Below are 14,504 nucleotides of genomic sequence, written 5' to 3'. Positions count from 1 at the left end.
TCTTCTGTTGCGTTTATCACTTTCTACCTTGCATTAGAGTCATTTGTGCAGAATCCGATCTCTCTGCCTAGGAGGAGACCTCTTGGCGAGGAGAAACCTTGTCTTATTCATCTTTGTCTTTTCAACAAAGCCTTGCACAAATAAGGCAGTAAATAAGAGGTTTGTTGAAGAGGGGGGCAGAGGGCATGCAGTAAAATGCTTTGCATAACCAAGCTCAACGCCCATAGTATTTAACCTCTGGGGAGGGGGGAATTAATCAAGGCTCCTGGCCATCTGACTGGAGAATTATGCAATTAACCCTATTTCACCAGCTGGAAAACTAACTAATTACTCCTGAACAATGACACGATGAGAATAGAATTCTGGTGTACTCATGCTAACACAGTGGCCAACACTTTCTAACAAATTAGCATTTGTTACAAAATCATAATTTTCTAAGTGTGTTCCCTACAGTGTGCCTTTTAGTGGGAAGATTAAAACATTAAGTCAAAAAGGTAATGATTTGCTATACTTTAGAGTTTCTGTTAAGTTAGTATTCTAATCCAGAGACTTCCTTCCCCCACAAACAGGAAGCTAGTATATTCAGCTGGGACCTTGGCTGGACCATCAGGATCTGATGACAATGCTGCATTACAACAAGCTGAAACCACTGTGGTCAAATTAATGGGTTCTATCATGTTAGAGAATCTACATACACCAATTGCTCTAGTTGACTTCTGCAAAACTTAAAATGCAATCTACACGGCAGAGCTGACAATGTGTGAACAGCAGTGAACACAAAAGAATGGACATATTAACACAACTGATAAACTTACCATTTTCCAAATCAGTGACTTGATTCTACTTTATGTCAAGTATGCAATCATATGTAATTGTCTCCTTTAATTTTATTTATTTTTTTTCTTTTTCGAGACAAGATTTCTCTGTATTGCTTTGGAGTCCTGGAACTCACTATGTAGATCAGGCTGGCTTCAAACTCACAGAGATCTGCCTGCCTCTGCCTCCCGAGTGCTAGGATTAAAGGCATGCACCACCAACGCCCGGCTAATTGTCTCCTTTATTTTTATTTTATGTGTATGGGTGCTTTGCCTGCACATATAGCTGTTGCACATGTGTACAGTACCCTCCGAGCCCAGAACAAGGCATCAGATCCCCAAGGACTGGAGGTAAACAGAGTTCTGAGCAACCATGCTCATGCTGGTTCTTGAACCCAGGTCCTCTAGAAGAGTGCCTGATGCTCTTAAGTGCTGAACCATATCTCCAGCCCCCATGACTACTTGTGAAAGGTTTATACAATTTTATTTGTGTGGGGGTGGGGTGTGCCTGTGGAGATGACGATAGGCTGTCAGATCACCGGGAGCTGGATTGGTGGTTGAGAGCTGACCAATGTGCATGCTGGGAGCCAAACTGGGTGGTTTTGAAGAGCAGCAAGTACTTTTAATCACAGAGCCACCTCTTCGGGCCCATATTTTTATTTAAGTAGAAGTACACTAATGGCAAAATATCTGTACATTGTTATTTGACTCAATCCAAAAAAAAAAAAAAAAGTTATAACCATGTCCTGACAGCATGTGAAACACAAGTTAACACAGTTGGAAACTTCCTCTTGAAGTACATCCAAGAACACTTTCTGACCACTTACTCTATGATACATATTTTATCTTATGTTACATATAACCTAATTATATAGGGTATGAAGAAAATAGTACCGGTAATGTACATACAGGGGGAAAAATCTACATTTTACCCAAGTCCAACATTTGACACAGAGACCAAAGGTTTAAGTCTATTTTCTCAATCTCATGTGTAAGTGCATCAGTTTTAAAAGCTAATTATGTTTTTTTCCAATTGAAAATTATGCTTTTGTCTCCTTGGTCTTTTGTCTATGAGAACAAGTGAATGAATAAAAGAGACGGACACTACCAAGACCCACAATGCACCTGTCTTTTCTTGTAGAATGCATCATTTTGAAAGTAAAAGATTTCCCAATTTCCTACCCTCAGAATGGAGAGGACCTTTTCAGGAGAAGCTGGACGAGACTATTGGCTATACAGGTGTTCAATGTGGATCTTTTCAGAGCAAGGAGAGGAGGCTGATGGGTACACAAGTGTACAATGAGGAAGGAAGGCATGTTCCTAACAAGTCTATAAAATTTTTTACCAAAAAAGTCAGAGTGACCTTATAAAAGGTAGAGCAATCAGCCACTCACATTGTTCTAGTTAAGGATTGATGAAAGGCTGGCTTGAACTTAAGTCGCCCACCCACTAGTTCGTGGAAACACATGCCGTGCCACATAACCTCAGGGAACAATGATTGTAAGCAAATTTGCTGATACCAACATACCATGTAGGCCAATGATTCAGGGCAAATGTATATATTCATATATGTGTGTCTTAGTTAGGGTTTCTATTGCTGTGAGGAGAAACCATAACCACAGCAACACTTACAAAGAAAAACATTTAATTGGGGCTGGCTTACAATTTCAGAGGTGTAGTCTATCATCATGGTGGAAAGCCTGGGCAGCGTGCGGGCAGACATGATGCTGGAGAGGTAGCTGAGAGTTCTACATCTCGATCCACAAGGAACAGAAGGACACTCTGTACCACAATGGGTGAAGCTTGAACATGAGACGACAAGGCCTGATCCCACAATGACACACTTCCTCCAACAAGACCACACCTACTCCAACAAGGCTTACATCCTAATAGCACCACTCCCTACAGGCCAAGCATTCAGACATGTGAGTCTATGCGGGGGGGGGGGGGGGGGGCCCTTCCTATTCAAACCACCATAATATGTGTACACGTAGAAGTGCATACACACAAATTGGAAGCTATGAGACATGGCCATGAGGCTGAATGAATGTAGCATGACATTTTTTTTTTCTTCTGATAAACATTTAAGAACAGCCGTCCCCCCCTTCCTATCACCCACGATAGTTCAGGATATAGTTATCTGGACCAAAGGGTAATACTGAGGTTCTAGAGAAGACTTCAAATGGAAAGTGGGTGTGAAGAAACTGCATGGCAGGGACCAACACTGAATGGCACGTTTTGATTCTCAAATAACTTGCAAGAGGTTGGGTCTCTGGGAGAAGTTGATGTGAGAAGGGATCCCAAAGGCCATCTTTCACATACAAGCACTCAATGGCAATGTTTACTTATTCAACAGTCTCTCCAAAGCTGTCACTCTTAGAATCACTGTGAAAGTTTGGGTATTGGATTTTGAGACAAGCCCCGGCCTTATATCCTAGGCTAGCCTCAAACTTGTGGCAATCCCCCTTCTTCAGTCACCTTACTGCTAGGACTACAGGCTGAAGCCACCATACCGAGCTCCTACAAGTCCTCGGAAATGTTAACTCTTTCTATTTTAATCACATTCGAGAACTATGGGGCACCAGGAAACAAACAAACAAACAAACAAACAAAAAATCTTCTAATTGTAGGTTCAGACGAATGCAAAGAATCGCAGGTCAATGGCACACAATAGCTCTTCGACAAGATCACAGAAGAAAACTTTCCAAGATTAAGCAGCTGCACACCTGCCTTCACCTGCTGTGAAGAGACACCGTGACCACAGCAACTCTTATATATGAAAGCATTTCACTGGGGCTGGCTTACATTTCAGAGGTATAGCCCATTATCATCATGATGGGAAGCATGGTAGCACACAGGCAGCCATGAAGCAGGAGGGAGAGCTGGGAGTTCTACATCTGGATCAGCAGGCAGCAGGAAGAGACAGCAGCACTGGGCCTGGCTTGAGCATCTGAAACCTCAAAGCCCACCCCCAGTGGCACACTTCCCCCAGCAAGGCCACGCCTACTCCAACAATGCTACACCTCTTAATAGTGCCACTCGGCACTGTAAACCTATGGGGGCAATTTTCATTCAAACTACCACAATATCCACACATACAGAAGAATCACACACAATACCAAATTGACAGGGCCCCGAAAATAATATCTGCATAGCATATAACTGTAAAGATGCTAAATATACTCTCCAGAAGGTAGCAGCCGTGCTCGTTTTAAAGTTTAGCTCCTCACACTCCTGCTCACAGCCTGCCTGATCCTGTAACAATGAAGGCAAAAATCTTCTCCAGAAGCTACACAGGCTACATGCCTGGGCATCCACGCTAACTCTGACCTTATACCCTGCCATGACTCTGCCCACACTGGTTTTCCAGGCACTTTTAGAAATGGTTATCAATACTTCCTGAACAGAACCCTTGCCAGTACCACTCACTCGGCCCCAAGGCTTGATTCTTAACTTTTGAACTAGGATATCTACATTCTAATGTGACCTGATTTGGGGAGATCTTCTAGGGATTGCAGAGCTCTAGAAGGTTCCTAACAGTTCTCTTTCCTAAAGTTTGTCGTCTACTTCCTAACCTTCTCCCCTTGATATGAAGAAGACCTTGCCCCAATGGACAGAGTGCCTCGGGTTCAGTCTTATAAGACAAGGGAGAACCCAGCAAAGCTGGCCCTGCGCTTCTGATTAGGACTTGATGAAACAGTAAGTGGTCACTGTTCACATCACTGTTTGGTTAAGATTTTCACAGCAATAGAAAACTAGTACACTTGTCTTAGTGAGGATTACTATTGCTGTGATGGAGCATCACGACCAAAGCAACTTACAGAGGAAACGGTTTATTTAGCTTATGCTTCCAAACTGCTGTTCACTAATGAAGATCGTCAGGACAAGGAACTCAAGCAGGCAGGATCCTAGAGGCAGACTCTGATCCAGAGACCATGGAGGAATGTTGCTTAATGGCTTGCTCAGTCTGCTTTTCATAGAAGCCAGGACCACCAGCCCAGGTGTGGCACAATGGGCTGGGATGCCCAATCACTAAGAAAATGGCCTACATGCATGCCTACAGCCTAATCTTATGGCAGCATTTTCTTAATTGAGGTTTCCTCCTCTTAGATGACTTTAGCTTGTGTCAAGGTGACATAAAACCATTCAGTGCAATACCCTCAATAATATATATGCCAACATCCCCTTCCTTTCTTTTCACTTGACGTAGGTTTTTCTTTCGGGAAACTAGATAAACAATGGATGGAATTTGAATATTTAAATCTCTACTGTGGTTCCAAAGGCAAAAACACAAATGGTCTACTTCATTCTTTGGCAATTGCCAAAGCCATTAATTGTACAGATTCCTTAAAGCTATTGTGTTGAATTAGTTTTACTCCTTGGCTAGAAAGTCCACTCTAAATGTCACCAAATACTGCTGTGGAGTCCCCTGGAAGGTATGTGGAAACACATTAAGAAGGAATGGTGATCACAATAGCCCTTCCGGCAGACTACGCTAACTCTATGAGTTGGAAACCAACATTGACCTTGACTATACATCCATTTTCCTAACCACAACTGTGAACATGTGCATTAACCACACATGCTCTAAGCTTGTAACTTCAGGAAAACACATGATTGCCCTTTTAACACCTTAAAGTGGGTTGACTGCAATTAAGTTCAGCCAATTTTCCTTTCTCCTGAGACACTGCATCTTTAACAAAGAACATCTGCAAAGACAGACCTTTAAGTTTAAAAGAGTCTTAAAATAGAAACAGCTTTCATTCACCAGCCTATGGACTGTCAGGCGCCATATTTGTATCCATTCCCTACAAGAATGAAAGTGCTTTCAAAATATATCTGTCATTTTTCCACAGTGGCTGATCAAACCTGCCACTGAAAAATGTTCTGAACAGGCAACTTGTAGTACAAGCATGGTTTATTTCTGTCAGAAACTGACTGCTGGAGTGTGAAAGAAACTCATTAAAAATCTCTTACTGTGATCTTACATTGTTAAAAAGGAAATAAAAGAAAGAAAAAAGCAATAAAGAAAGAAAAGGCAAGGGGAAAAATGTAATGAAGGGTATATAGAGCCTACAGCTGCTCTCAAATGGTGTTTCTCTTATTAATCATTTTGCAAGCAATGAAAGGAAGGAATGTAATTAGTTTCAGGAATATGGCATATATTGTTGTTTGGGAAAATTATGTAAGTTAACAATTTCATTTTATCCTAATATTATGAAAAGTTAAAGGAGGAGGTCATAATACTGTACTGTAGGAAAAACAAATGATGCAAAATAAGGAATAAAGTTATTTATTTACCTTAGTCTCAAAACAAGGTTGACTGCGCAAGGCCCTTCTCTGTAGTCTTCATTAGCATTGGGTTGGCCCTTTGAAAACAAAACAACAGACAGTGTTTTAAGCTTTCTTGGGAAAAGGATGAATAAAATCATAGAATCTCTTGATTCCTATAGCTCTTTCTGGAAAGTTCAAAATCAGTGCTTATCCCAGCAGGTCTTTGGTTGCACAACACCTTTTGCAGAGGGTCAGAAAGCTTCTTAATTAATGTCACGACTGTGGGTGCCGATGCTCTATACAGACAGCCTCAGTCACAAGATGAATTCTATGAGTGAAATTTTTGCTGCAGCTACTCCAAATTATGGCCATCCACCTAAAGTGGCACTCTGTTGGTCCAGAGCAAAGGACCAACATCCACTGGACAGTGGAGATGCACAAAGCTAAGGAACCTTGTAGGGGTTGGTTGTGACACTTGTAATTCCTGCATACAGGCCATGGAAGCAGGAGAACTGCAAGTTTAAGCACACACAGCTTATGCTACATAGCAAGAACCTGTGTCAAAAAAGCAAGAGCTAAACTTGCCTAACATGGATAAGGTGTTGGGTTCTATCCCCAGACTATACCTGGTGGGGGGGGGGCGGCTGGGATGACTTAGGTACATTAAATGTAAGCATCAGAGGTGAACACAGATTAATCCACATTCATTCTCACTGTACTTCTCACTTATCATCTTGATACAGATCATCATCATGGATGTCTGTGACACACATTATTCCTATGAATGCCTGGGCTTGATCAGACCTCTTTTGTTGAAAAAGAAAAGGCAGGAAAAAGGAAAGATTTCAAGTGCAGCTTGGCTCTGCTGGTAACCTGCTGTGCAACCCTGGGCAAGTAATTCTCGGAGCCCATTGCTCCATTTACAAACTAGGTAAGTCACCTGTCCCAAAGGGTTGCTGGGAAAATAAGAGATGTAAAAGCGAGTCATAAATTATAAAATGTTAATCAATACTGTCCCCTTTTCCTGTTTACTACCTTAGCTTTCCCATACTTCTTCCTAATTCATTTTTTACAATGAGGCTAACCCCTATGGTTCACCTCAGGGTCTTTCACTGAGTTGGATGGTAGACTGTCAAGATCGAAACTGAACCCTGCTTCTGCCTCTGAGCAGCTGCATGGCCTTGTGCGAACCACTTACCCCCTGGATGCCTTTCTGCAGCTATAAAAGACAAGGGCTAGCTAGCAGACCTCAGAAGCAGGTTAGGTAAAATACAGAGATGTATAATCAGAATACCATTAGATAACAAAACACATGGGCCTATTCGGGGCTCTGTGTCTATGTCCTTCCCTGGATAGCTTCACCGCCCAACACAATCACAGCACAGGCCCTCCTGTCATAAACCGGTTATAAGTATACATTATACATGCACTGCACAGTCACTGAACTATTATTTTAATAAGACAAGTTGTAGAGATGAATTGGCCCATAAAATTCAACGATAAAAGAATCACCAAGAGAGGCTAGAGAAATCCAATCAGAAGCAAGGGAGGAAAGAATCAATTAACCACGGTATTGGTAGCTAGAGTTTAACAGACTTAAGAGTCCTCTTCTTCCCTTTGCTTCTAGCCCACAGTACCAGTGATTTTCAGAGGCACCTGGGTAATCTATTCCTTCTCAACAGTCCATTAGTTAGGGCTGAATGCCTTGCAAAAGGTGGTTGACAGTAGTGATGTTCTCTTTCTTCATATCAACTTAAAAAGGATGGATTCTGTTGTTGTTTCTAAGCCCTGGATTTGGGAACACCATCTTGAAGTGTTTATCTGTCTAAAACTCTTGAGTTTTGTCTAATATTTGGCTGTGGGTCTCTGCATCTGCTCCCATCAGTTGATGAATGAAGCCTCTCTAAGGACTACTGGGCTAGGCACTGACCTATGAATATAGAGGAATAACATTAGGACTCATTTCACTGGCCTTTTTGGGGATGGGGTGAGTCTCTGGGCTATCCAGATAGTGTCAGAGGTGGGTTCCCTCTCATGGAATGGGCCTTAAGTTGGACTAGTCATTGGTTGGTCATTCCCAGAAATTCTGGGCCACTATTACCCCAGCACATTTTGCAAGAAGGACAAATTATAGGTAAAAGGTTTTATGGCTGGCTTGATGTCCCAGTCCCACCTCTGGCAGCCTTGCCTGGTTACAGAAGATGGCAGGTTCAAGCTCTGCATCCGCCATTACTAGTAATCTTCACTAGGGTCACCCTCACAGATTCCAGGAAATCTCCACTGCACATTAACCCCCAAGTTCCCCCCAATTCCAGTCGTCTCTTCCAGTACTCACTCTCCATTTCCCACCTGTCTGATTTCTCCTGTTTCTCATTCAGCCTTGATATGAGGGTCTGTGCCTAGTCTTACTCTATAACTTGTTACTGTAACTAGCCATGTTCAGTTGATAACCCTGGGAGGCCTGCTCTTTTCTGAAGGGAAATAGAGGAGGAGTGGATCTGGGGAAGGGGTGGTTGGGGTGGAGGGAGTGGAAGGAGTGCAGGGAGGAAAAACTGCAATAAGGATATAATATATGAGAGAAGAATAAATAATGACATTTCCTGAGTTTCTCTATGCAGCTATCTACAAAACATCTCAAATAGAAATGCTTGGCAGAAGAACCCACCTGAGAGTCATGCACGGAGAGGGACTGTATTTGCTCATGGATGCCACCAGCGTTTACTGAAATCTGTTAAGAAAACTGACATTATGACAAAAGGAAGCCAGAGGGAGATGTCAGTCATTGGGACACTGTATCTTCATAATCGGAGATGATACTTCTAAGACTTTAAGCCACAACATCTGGCAAAGTATGCTGCTGGCCACCTTTATACTCCAGGGCCCCACTTGTTCTGACATTCAGAATCTCATGGAGAAGGGAGAGAATCTATGTCTTTAATAAGATCTGGGACGACCCACAGGTTTATGAGAAAGAGCATGCTTTAAAAGAGCAGCTTGATCTTGCAGTACCATTTCATCTAACATTAAGGGGACCTTAATGAAAGCATATGAAGAGTCAGCAAAACCTGCCTTGTACATCATTACTTTGAATGATTTCTCACCTTTGTAAAAACAAGTAAGAGTTAAGTGTAGTGAAAAACAACCACAAAACCGTTTCCCTAAAAGAAATGCAAGAGTGAAACTTTTCACTCAAGATTTCTATTCTGGTCCCAAGGTATTTCTGCCTCAAGCTCTACATTTGTGAACTCTACCCCGGAGCATAAACTTAAGAGACAGTCAACAACACCAACAAAACCCACCACACTCAAGGAGAAACAGCAATGAAAATGAATGAGTGGGATTTTGTCACCAACACTAAAATCATCAGAAATCTTGGCAGTGAACTTGGTCTAAAATGGAAGACAGTGAACTTCTTGCTCTCTGTGCACATTCAAAAATGACTTCACTTGCACTGAAGTTCATTAATGAATGCCTCTCATTTACTTTGAAATGCATGGAATAGTTAAACGGGGCAAACTGGATGAATAGAACACATATGTGAAAAAGCAACCTTAGTAACAGCCAAAATATGATGATAGGTATGTCACTATGAAGTGTTTTAATGTTGCTGTATGTTTGAAAAGTTCTTTAACAACATGTTGTTGAAAAAGTGACTCTAAGAAAAACAATTAATTGCCGGGTGGTGGTGGCACATGCCTTTACCCAGCACTTTGGAAGCACAATCAGGCAGATCTCTGTGAATTCAAGGCCAGCCTGGTCTACAGAATGACTTCCAGGACAGCTAGGGCTGCTATACAAAGAAACCCTGCCTGAAAAAAAAAAGAAAAAAAGAAGGAGGAAGAGGAGGAGGAGGGAGGAGGAAGAAGAGAAGCACAGAAGGAAGGAAGAGAGGTAAATACTTCAGAGCTAAAACAAAACAAAAACAATTATAAAACAAAAGAAAAAAACCAAAGGAGGCATCGACTACTTCCCACCTTCTGACAGAGCTGGGCTTTACCTGTTCTTTTTCTATTTTAAATACACCATAGCAAATGTGTTATGCTAGATTGCATGCCCATAGAGCAGGAAGAGGACATTAGTGGTCAAATTAGTGAAATCCCAGGGAATTCTGAAGCTTAGCTGACAATAAAATAGCAGAATGTTCTAATAAATATATCTAATAAATATTTGTGAGTTCTAATAAATATATCTAGATTATGTGAGAAATGACACAGAGAAAAACTGCATGAGGAGTCTGCCATCTTTGCAGCATTTCTACAAAAGGGAAATTATTATAAAACAGTAAGGAATGTTTGGAAGCACAGTGATTTCTAATCACACATGTAACCTTGGTCACAAGTACTCTGAAGGGCAGTCATCTGTACTAAACCACAGCAGCTGGACACCAAGGCTGCATAGTCTGTGACAGACAGGGCTCAGCATAACATACTCAGGAAGCCATCGGCCTTTCTCTGCCTTTACACAGAGGTATAAATAAGCACGTCCAAGAGCTGCCAAGCATCAGAGAAACACCTTTTATCAGAACAGTTTTAAGAGCTAATGGCAGTTTTAAAAGCCACCAAGCAATAGAAATACATTTAATCTTCACATTGTGTTTAATCTCTAGTTAAATTTGGTAAAAAATTAATTCGATCTAAGTCCACAATGAAAAGCTGCTCTGCTGGGAGTAAGATCACAGAGCCAGCAAAGCTGGGCTGTCCTAGTTATCTTAGACTAGACACCAGGTAACAAGACCCTTCACCATCCTTCCTATTGGGTCTGCTTAGCCCAAGGCAAAGACAAGTTTTCAGATGATTGGTGAAATGTCTCCTTCTCTTATTTATTTCTTAATTCCAGGCAGGCAGATATCAAAGCAGAAGCTTCAGGAACATAGACCCAGAACCTTCTTGGATACCATTCTGCCCATGTGGATTCAGAGTGACTTCTGAGGTTTTTCTAGTCAGTAGTCTAGATTCTAGCCACAAATCAGAATCACATGAGAAGCTTTTGAAAATCTGAGTTGCCCAGACCTAACCTTAAGCTACCAAGCTCAACCCTATGGGCTGAACCTAAGAATCACTTGAATGTTTTCCAAGGTTTTGTCTGCTCTGATTGGAGGCAAGGCAGCAGGTCTTTTCCTATCAGCTAACTAATGTGTGGCTTTTAAAAGGATCTGTTTAAGCAATGGCCTTGGTGAATATGTCTTCCTCAGCTAAACAAAACCAAAGGGAGGCTAGATCTAAAGAGAAAGTCAGCTTCACTTTTCACATAGAAAATTAAGAGAGAGATGCAAAAGTGACAAAAACATGTAGCAAGTGCTCACTTCAGAGTCTGACAAAAAGAAATTCCAAACCACTTCTCAAAAGAAAAATCATTAATGTATAATAATACAATACAATAATAGCTGGAAATTTTAGGTAAGACTCATGAGCTGGGAACCACTCCCTAAGAAGCTAGTCCTTGCCCAGGCTTTCTCAGCAGTTTTCCCCAAAGATGAAAAGCTCCCTAGGAAGCTGGAGTCTTCTCTCTGTGCATAAATCCCATGGTGCCTAACACAGTTCCGTGCAGACATGAGGTATGGGTTCAGTTTTTGATCAATTAATTCACTCTGGTTCTAATATTAGTATTGTTGTTAATGAACTTGAGTCCCCGTGGGCTTCTGTCTCCAAGTCAAACGAGATGATAAGAGAGGGTGATTATCCATTTGCTCCAAATTATTAATTACTAGTGGGTAAGTTTCCCAGAATATCATATTTTTAAGAAACTGGGCCAATTTTTCAAAGTGCTGGGCTATGAGTTTCAAGCTAACTAGTGCTAACTCTAAAAGTTTAAAGGTCCACACTGGAAATCCTCTCCAAAGCAGAACGACCAAATGCAGCCCAAGAGCCACCTCTTCCCTCAGTAACCCACTGACGAACAGCTACTCCGGCCTTGCCCAGCAGGTCTGGGATATCTGCATGTGCGACCTTGGCCTGCTGAGGATGGCGTGCAGCCTCTCACAAGCAAGGCACTCACAGAATGCCACATCGCACTCTGTCTTTGGCACGGTAGTGCCAACGCTGCTTTCGCTCAGCTTCACTTCAACTACATAACGTCTTGTGATCTTTTATGCCCATTCTGACTGCACAAATATTATAGCCAATTCATAGCTGTTTTCTGTTTTTTCCCTAGATACTCATATTACCAATAAGCATGTACAGTATATTCAGAATGCAAAGAGGACAATCATATAAATAAAATACTGCCCTGGGTTCCTAGTCAAAGATGACTGAGCTGCAACACTTTTTGAGTCAAAGATGGTGCTTGAAGCATCTTCACTTGTTCTACACCTAAGCAGAACTCAGGCTTTCAGTTAGAGATAGTCTTAGATGCAAATGAAAAAAAAAATCTGAACTTTGTGCTTTTCTCTGGTCACAATGGGAAAGTGAGCAAGAGAGGGTAGAGTTCATTATAGCCGGCTAAGATTGTTCTAACCCTCCCCCCATGTAACGTATGTCCCATTTTAGATGCTCCACCACTGTTTCTATAGCAGAGAACAACATCCTTGAGGGATGTCGATGTTATAAGAAGTAGAGTAGTTCATAGAACACACAGGAGAGAAGGCGGGATCTGAAGGAGACCCAACATTGTGGGGTGAGAAATGACAGCAGGAACCTTCCTCCATGACATGAAGAGAGCAGAGTGTTCAAAAAGGCCAGGGGACAGAGTGCCTTGTGGATCTGCTACGGGTTTGCTAAAAGTGCAGTTAGCAACTGCCACGTCAAACCCGATGTAACATGTACTTGACTTAACCAAAAGGAATTGTGTGCAAACCAAAAAAGAAGGTTGGATGGGTATCAATTCTAGGTCCAAGTTTTCCTGTTTTGTAACGAGGGTTATCAAGGTACATATTATTTACTGAGTCTTTGAAACACTGGGGGCTATTTAAATATTCTCAAATTTCCTCTACGAGTATTAGCATGCTATAGTCCTCATTAGATATTAGGATAGTTAATCAGATGGAGGAAGCAAGTAAAACATGATTTTAGTAAAAAGATGACCAGTTCTCAGAGAAGTCATTAAGAGTGTTTCCCCAGCTTACTTAAGTCACCCAGCACATTTAAAAGTCAAGAGTCATTCAACCTGGAGTTTCTACCACTCAAAGTCTGCTTTTTCTTTTCATGAATTAAAAACAAGGCAAATTTTACCTATATGCTTTCATTATTTTTTAATAGTGTAACAGTACAAATTAGAAATAATTTTCTTCCTGTAAGGGCCAAAGTTACCACTGAGTGCTTGCCATGTGACTCTTCCTGTCTTCTTGGCTACCTCAGAAGCATCACCATCACCCCACTGGGGAGAGCAGAGTCTCAGGGAGTAAATTAATTTGTCACAGTGACTCAGACAGAAGTAGGACCAATGATTCCTATGTGCCTTCCCTTCTCTCCTACTCCATGAGATTTTGGGAACTGTCTCCCAAATGGATCAGACTCTGATGCCACAATGGAGAATTAAGTAGTGAATAGATAAATATGCAAATACACCCCAAACATACATACATAATAGTCATTCCTCACCTCTGGGTTTTCTTCTTTTACTCTTCGTGACTGCAAAACAATTATACGTCCATTAGCATACATGACATACTACAGCAGCACAATGCAGACTGGTGTGGTGGCCAAGGCCATTTACCTTCTCTTGAGAGGCAGCTGCCTTCCCTTCCTCGCTCTTCTCATCCATCTCGTCGTCGCTCCACTCCCAATCTCCATCTTCAGTTTTATGGAGGTGACCGCTTGACCCAGGAACTCGCCTTACCTGAGTCAAGACAAACCACATCTTCACTGGTTGGACATGCGCAATACCCACTGGTGCTGCTACCTGGGTCATACGGCACTTGCATGAGACTCAGAAAACTAACCTAAGTGATGATCAATCCATGGATAACTTGAAGTTAACGCTCCCAAAGACCATACAGTCTGTAGACTCCCACTTTCAACATCCTTCCAGAAATATTGTATTCTTGAAACACATTATTAGTATCACATATAGAACAAAACATTTTTAAGAATACCATACATGTGAACCATTAAATATAGACTGGAGTTTTTGCTTTTACTTAGAAATTTTATTAGTTATCTCTCTCTCTCTCTCTCTCTCTCTCTCTCTCTCTCTCTCTCTCTCACACACACACACACACACACACACACACACACACACACAGTCATGAGCCAAGTTTCAAAACTGCCTAAGGAAATGCACCCAAGCACCAATTCACTTCACTGCTGGCTGAGTGAAGGCGGAGAAATTTGGGTGCCTGATGAACCACACTGGGCCCGAGCATCAACAATCTAAAACCTACATCCACATAGCAAATCCCCTTCCATTGCCACCTTGCTCTTTTCCAGATCCTGACATCATCCTTGTATTCCCAGAATTCTGTTCCACCTACCTGAGCAA

The 14,504-nt window shown here is 41.8% G+C and overlaps 1 protein-coding gene across 1 annotated transcript in view; it reads right to left on the bottom strand.

Moving 5' to 3' along the window:
- Nucleotides 1–14,504, bottom strand: part of Stk39 (serine/threonine kinase 39) — a 269,282-nt gene that overhangs the window by 90,232 nt on the left and 164,546 nt on the right. Inside the window, exons 11-14 of the mRNA XM_027420256.2 lie at nucleotides 13,740–13,862; nucleotides 13,625–13,654; nucleotides 8,755–8,817; nucleotides 6,117–6,184 (exon numbers count right to left, since the gene is read on the bottom strand). Coding sequence (XP_027276057.1) covers nucleotides 6,117–6,184; nucleotides 8,755–8,817; nucleotides 13,625–13,654; nucleotides 13,740–13,862 — 284 coding nt within the window. The remainder of the gene's footprint in view (nucleotides 1–6,116; nucleotides 6,185–8,754; nucleotides 8,818–13,624; nucleotides 13,655–13,739; nucleotides 13,863–14,504) is intronic.

This window comes from Cricetulus griseus, chromosome 6, assembly GCF_003668045.3.
Source record: "Cricetulus griseus strain 17A/GY chromosome 6, alternate assembly CriGri-PICRH-1.0, whole genome shotgun sequence".
NCBI lineage: Eukaryota > Metazoa > Chordata > Mammalia > Rodentia > Cricetidae > Cricetulus > Cricetulus griseus.
Note: the sequence above shows the minus strand (reverse complement) of the source record. Positions and strands in the feature narration are given on the sequence as shown.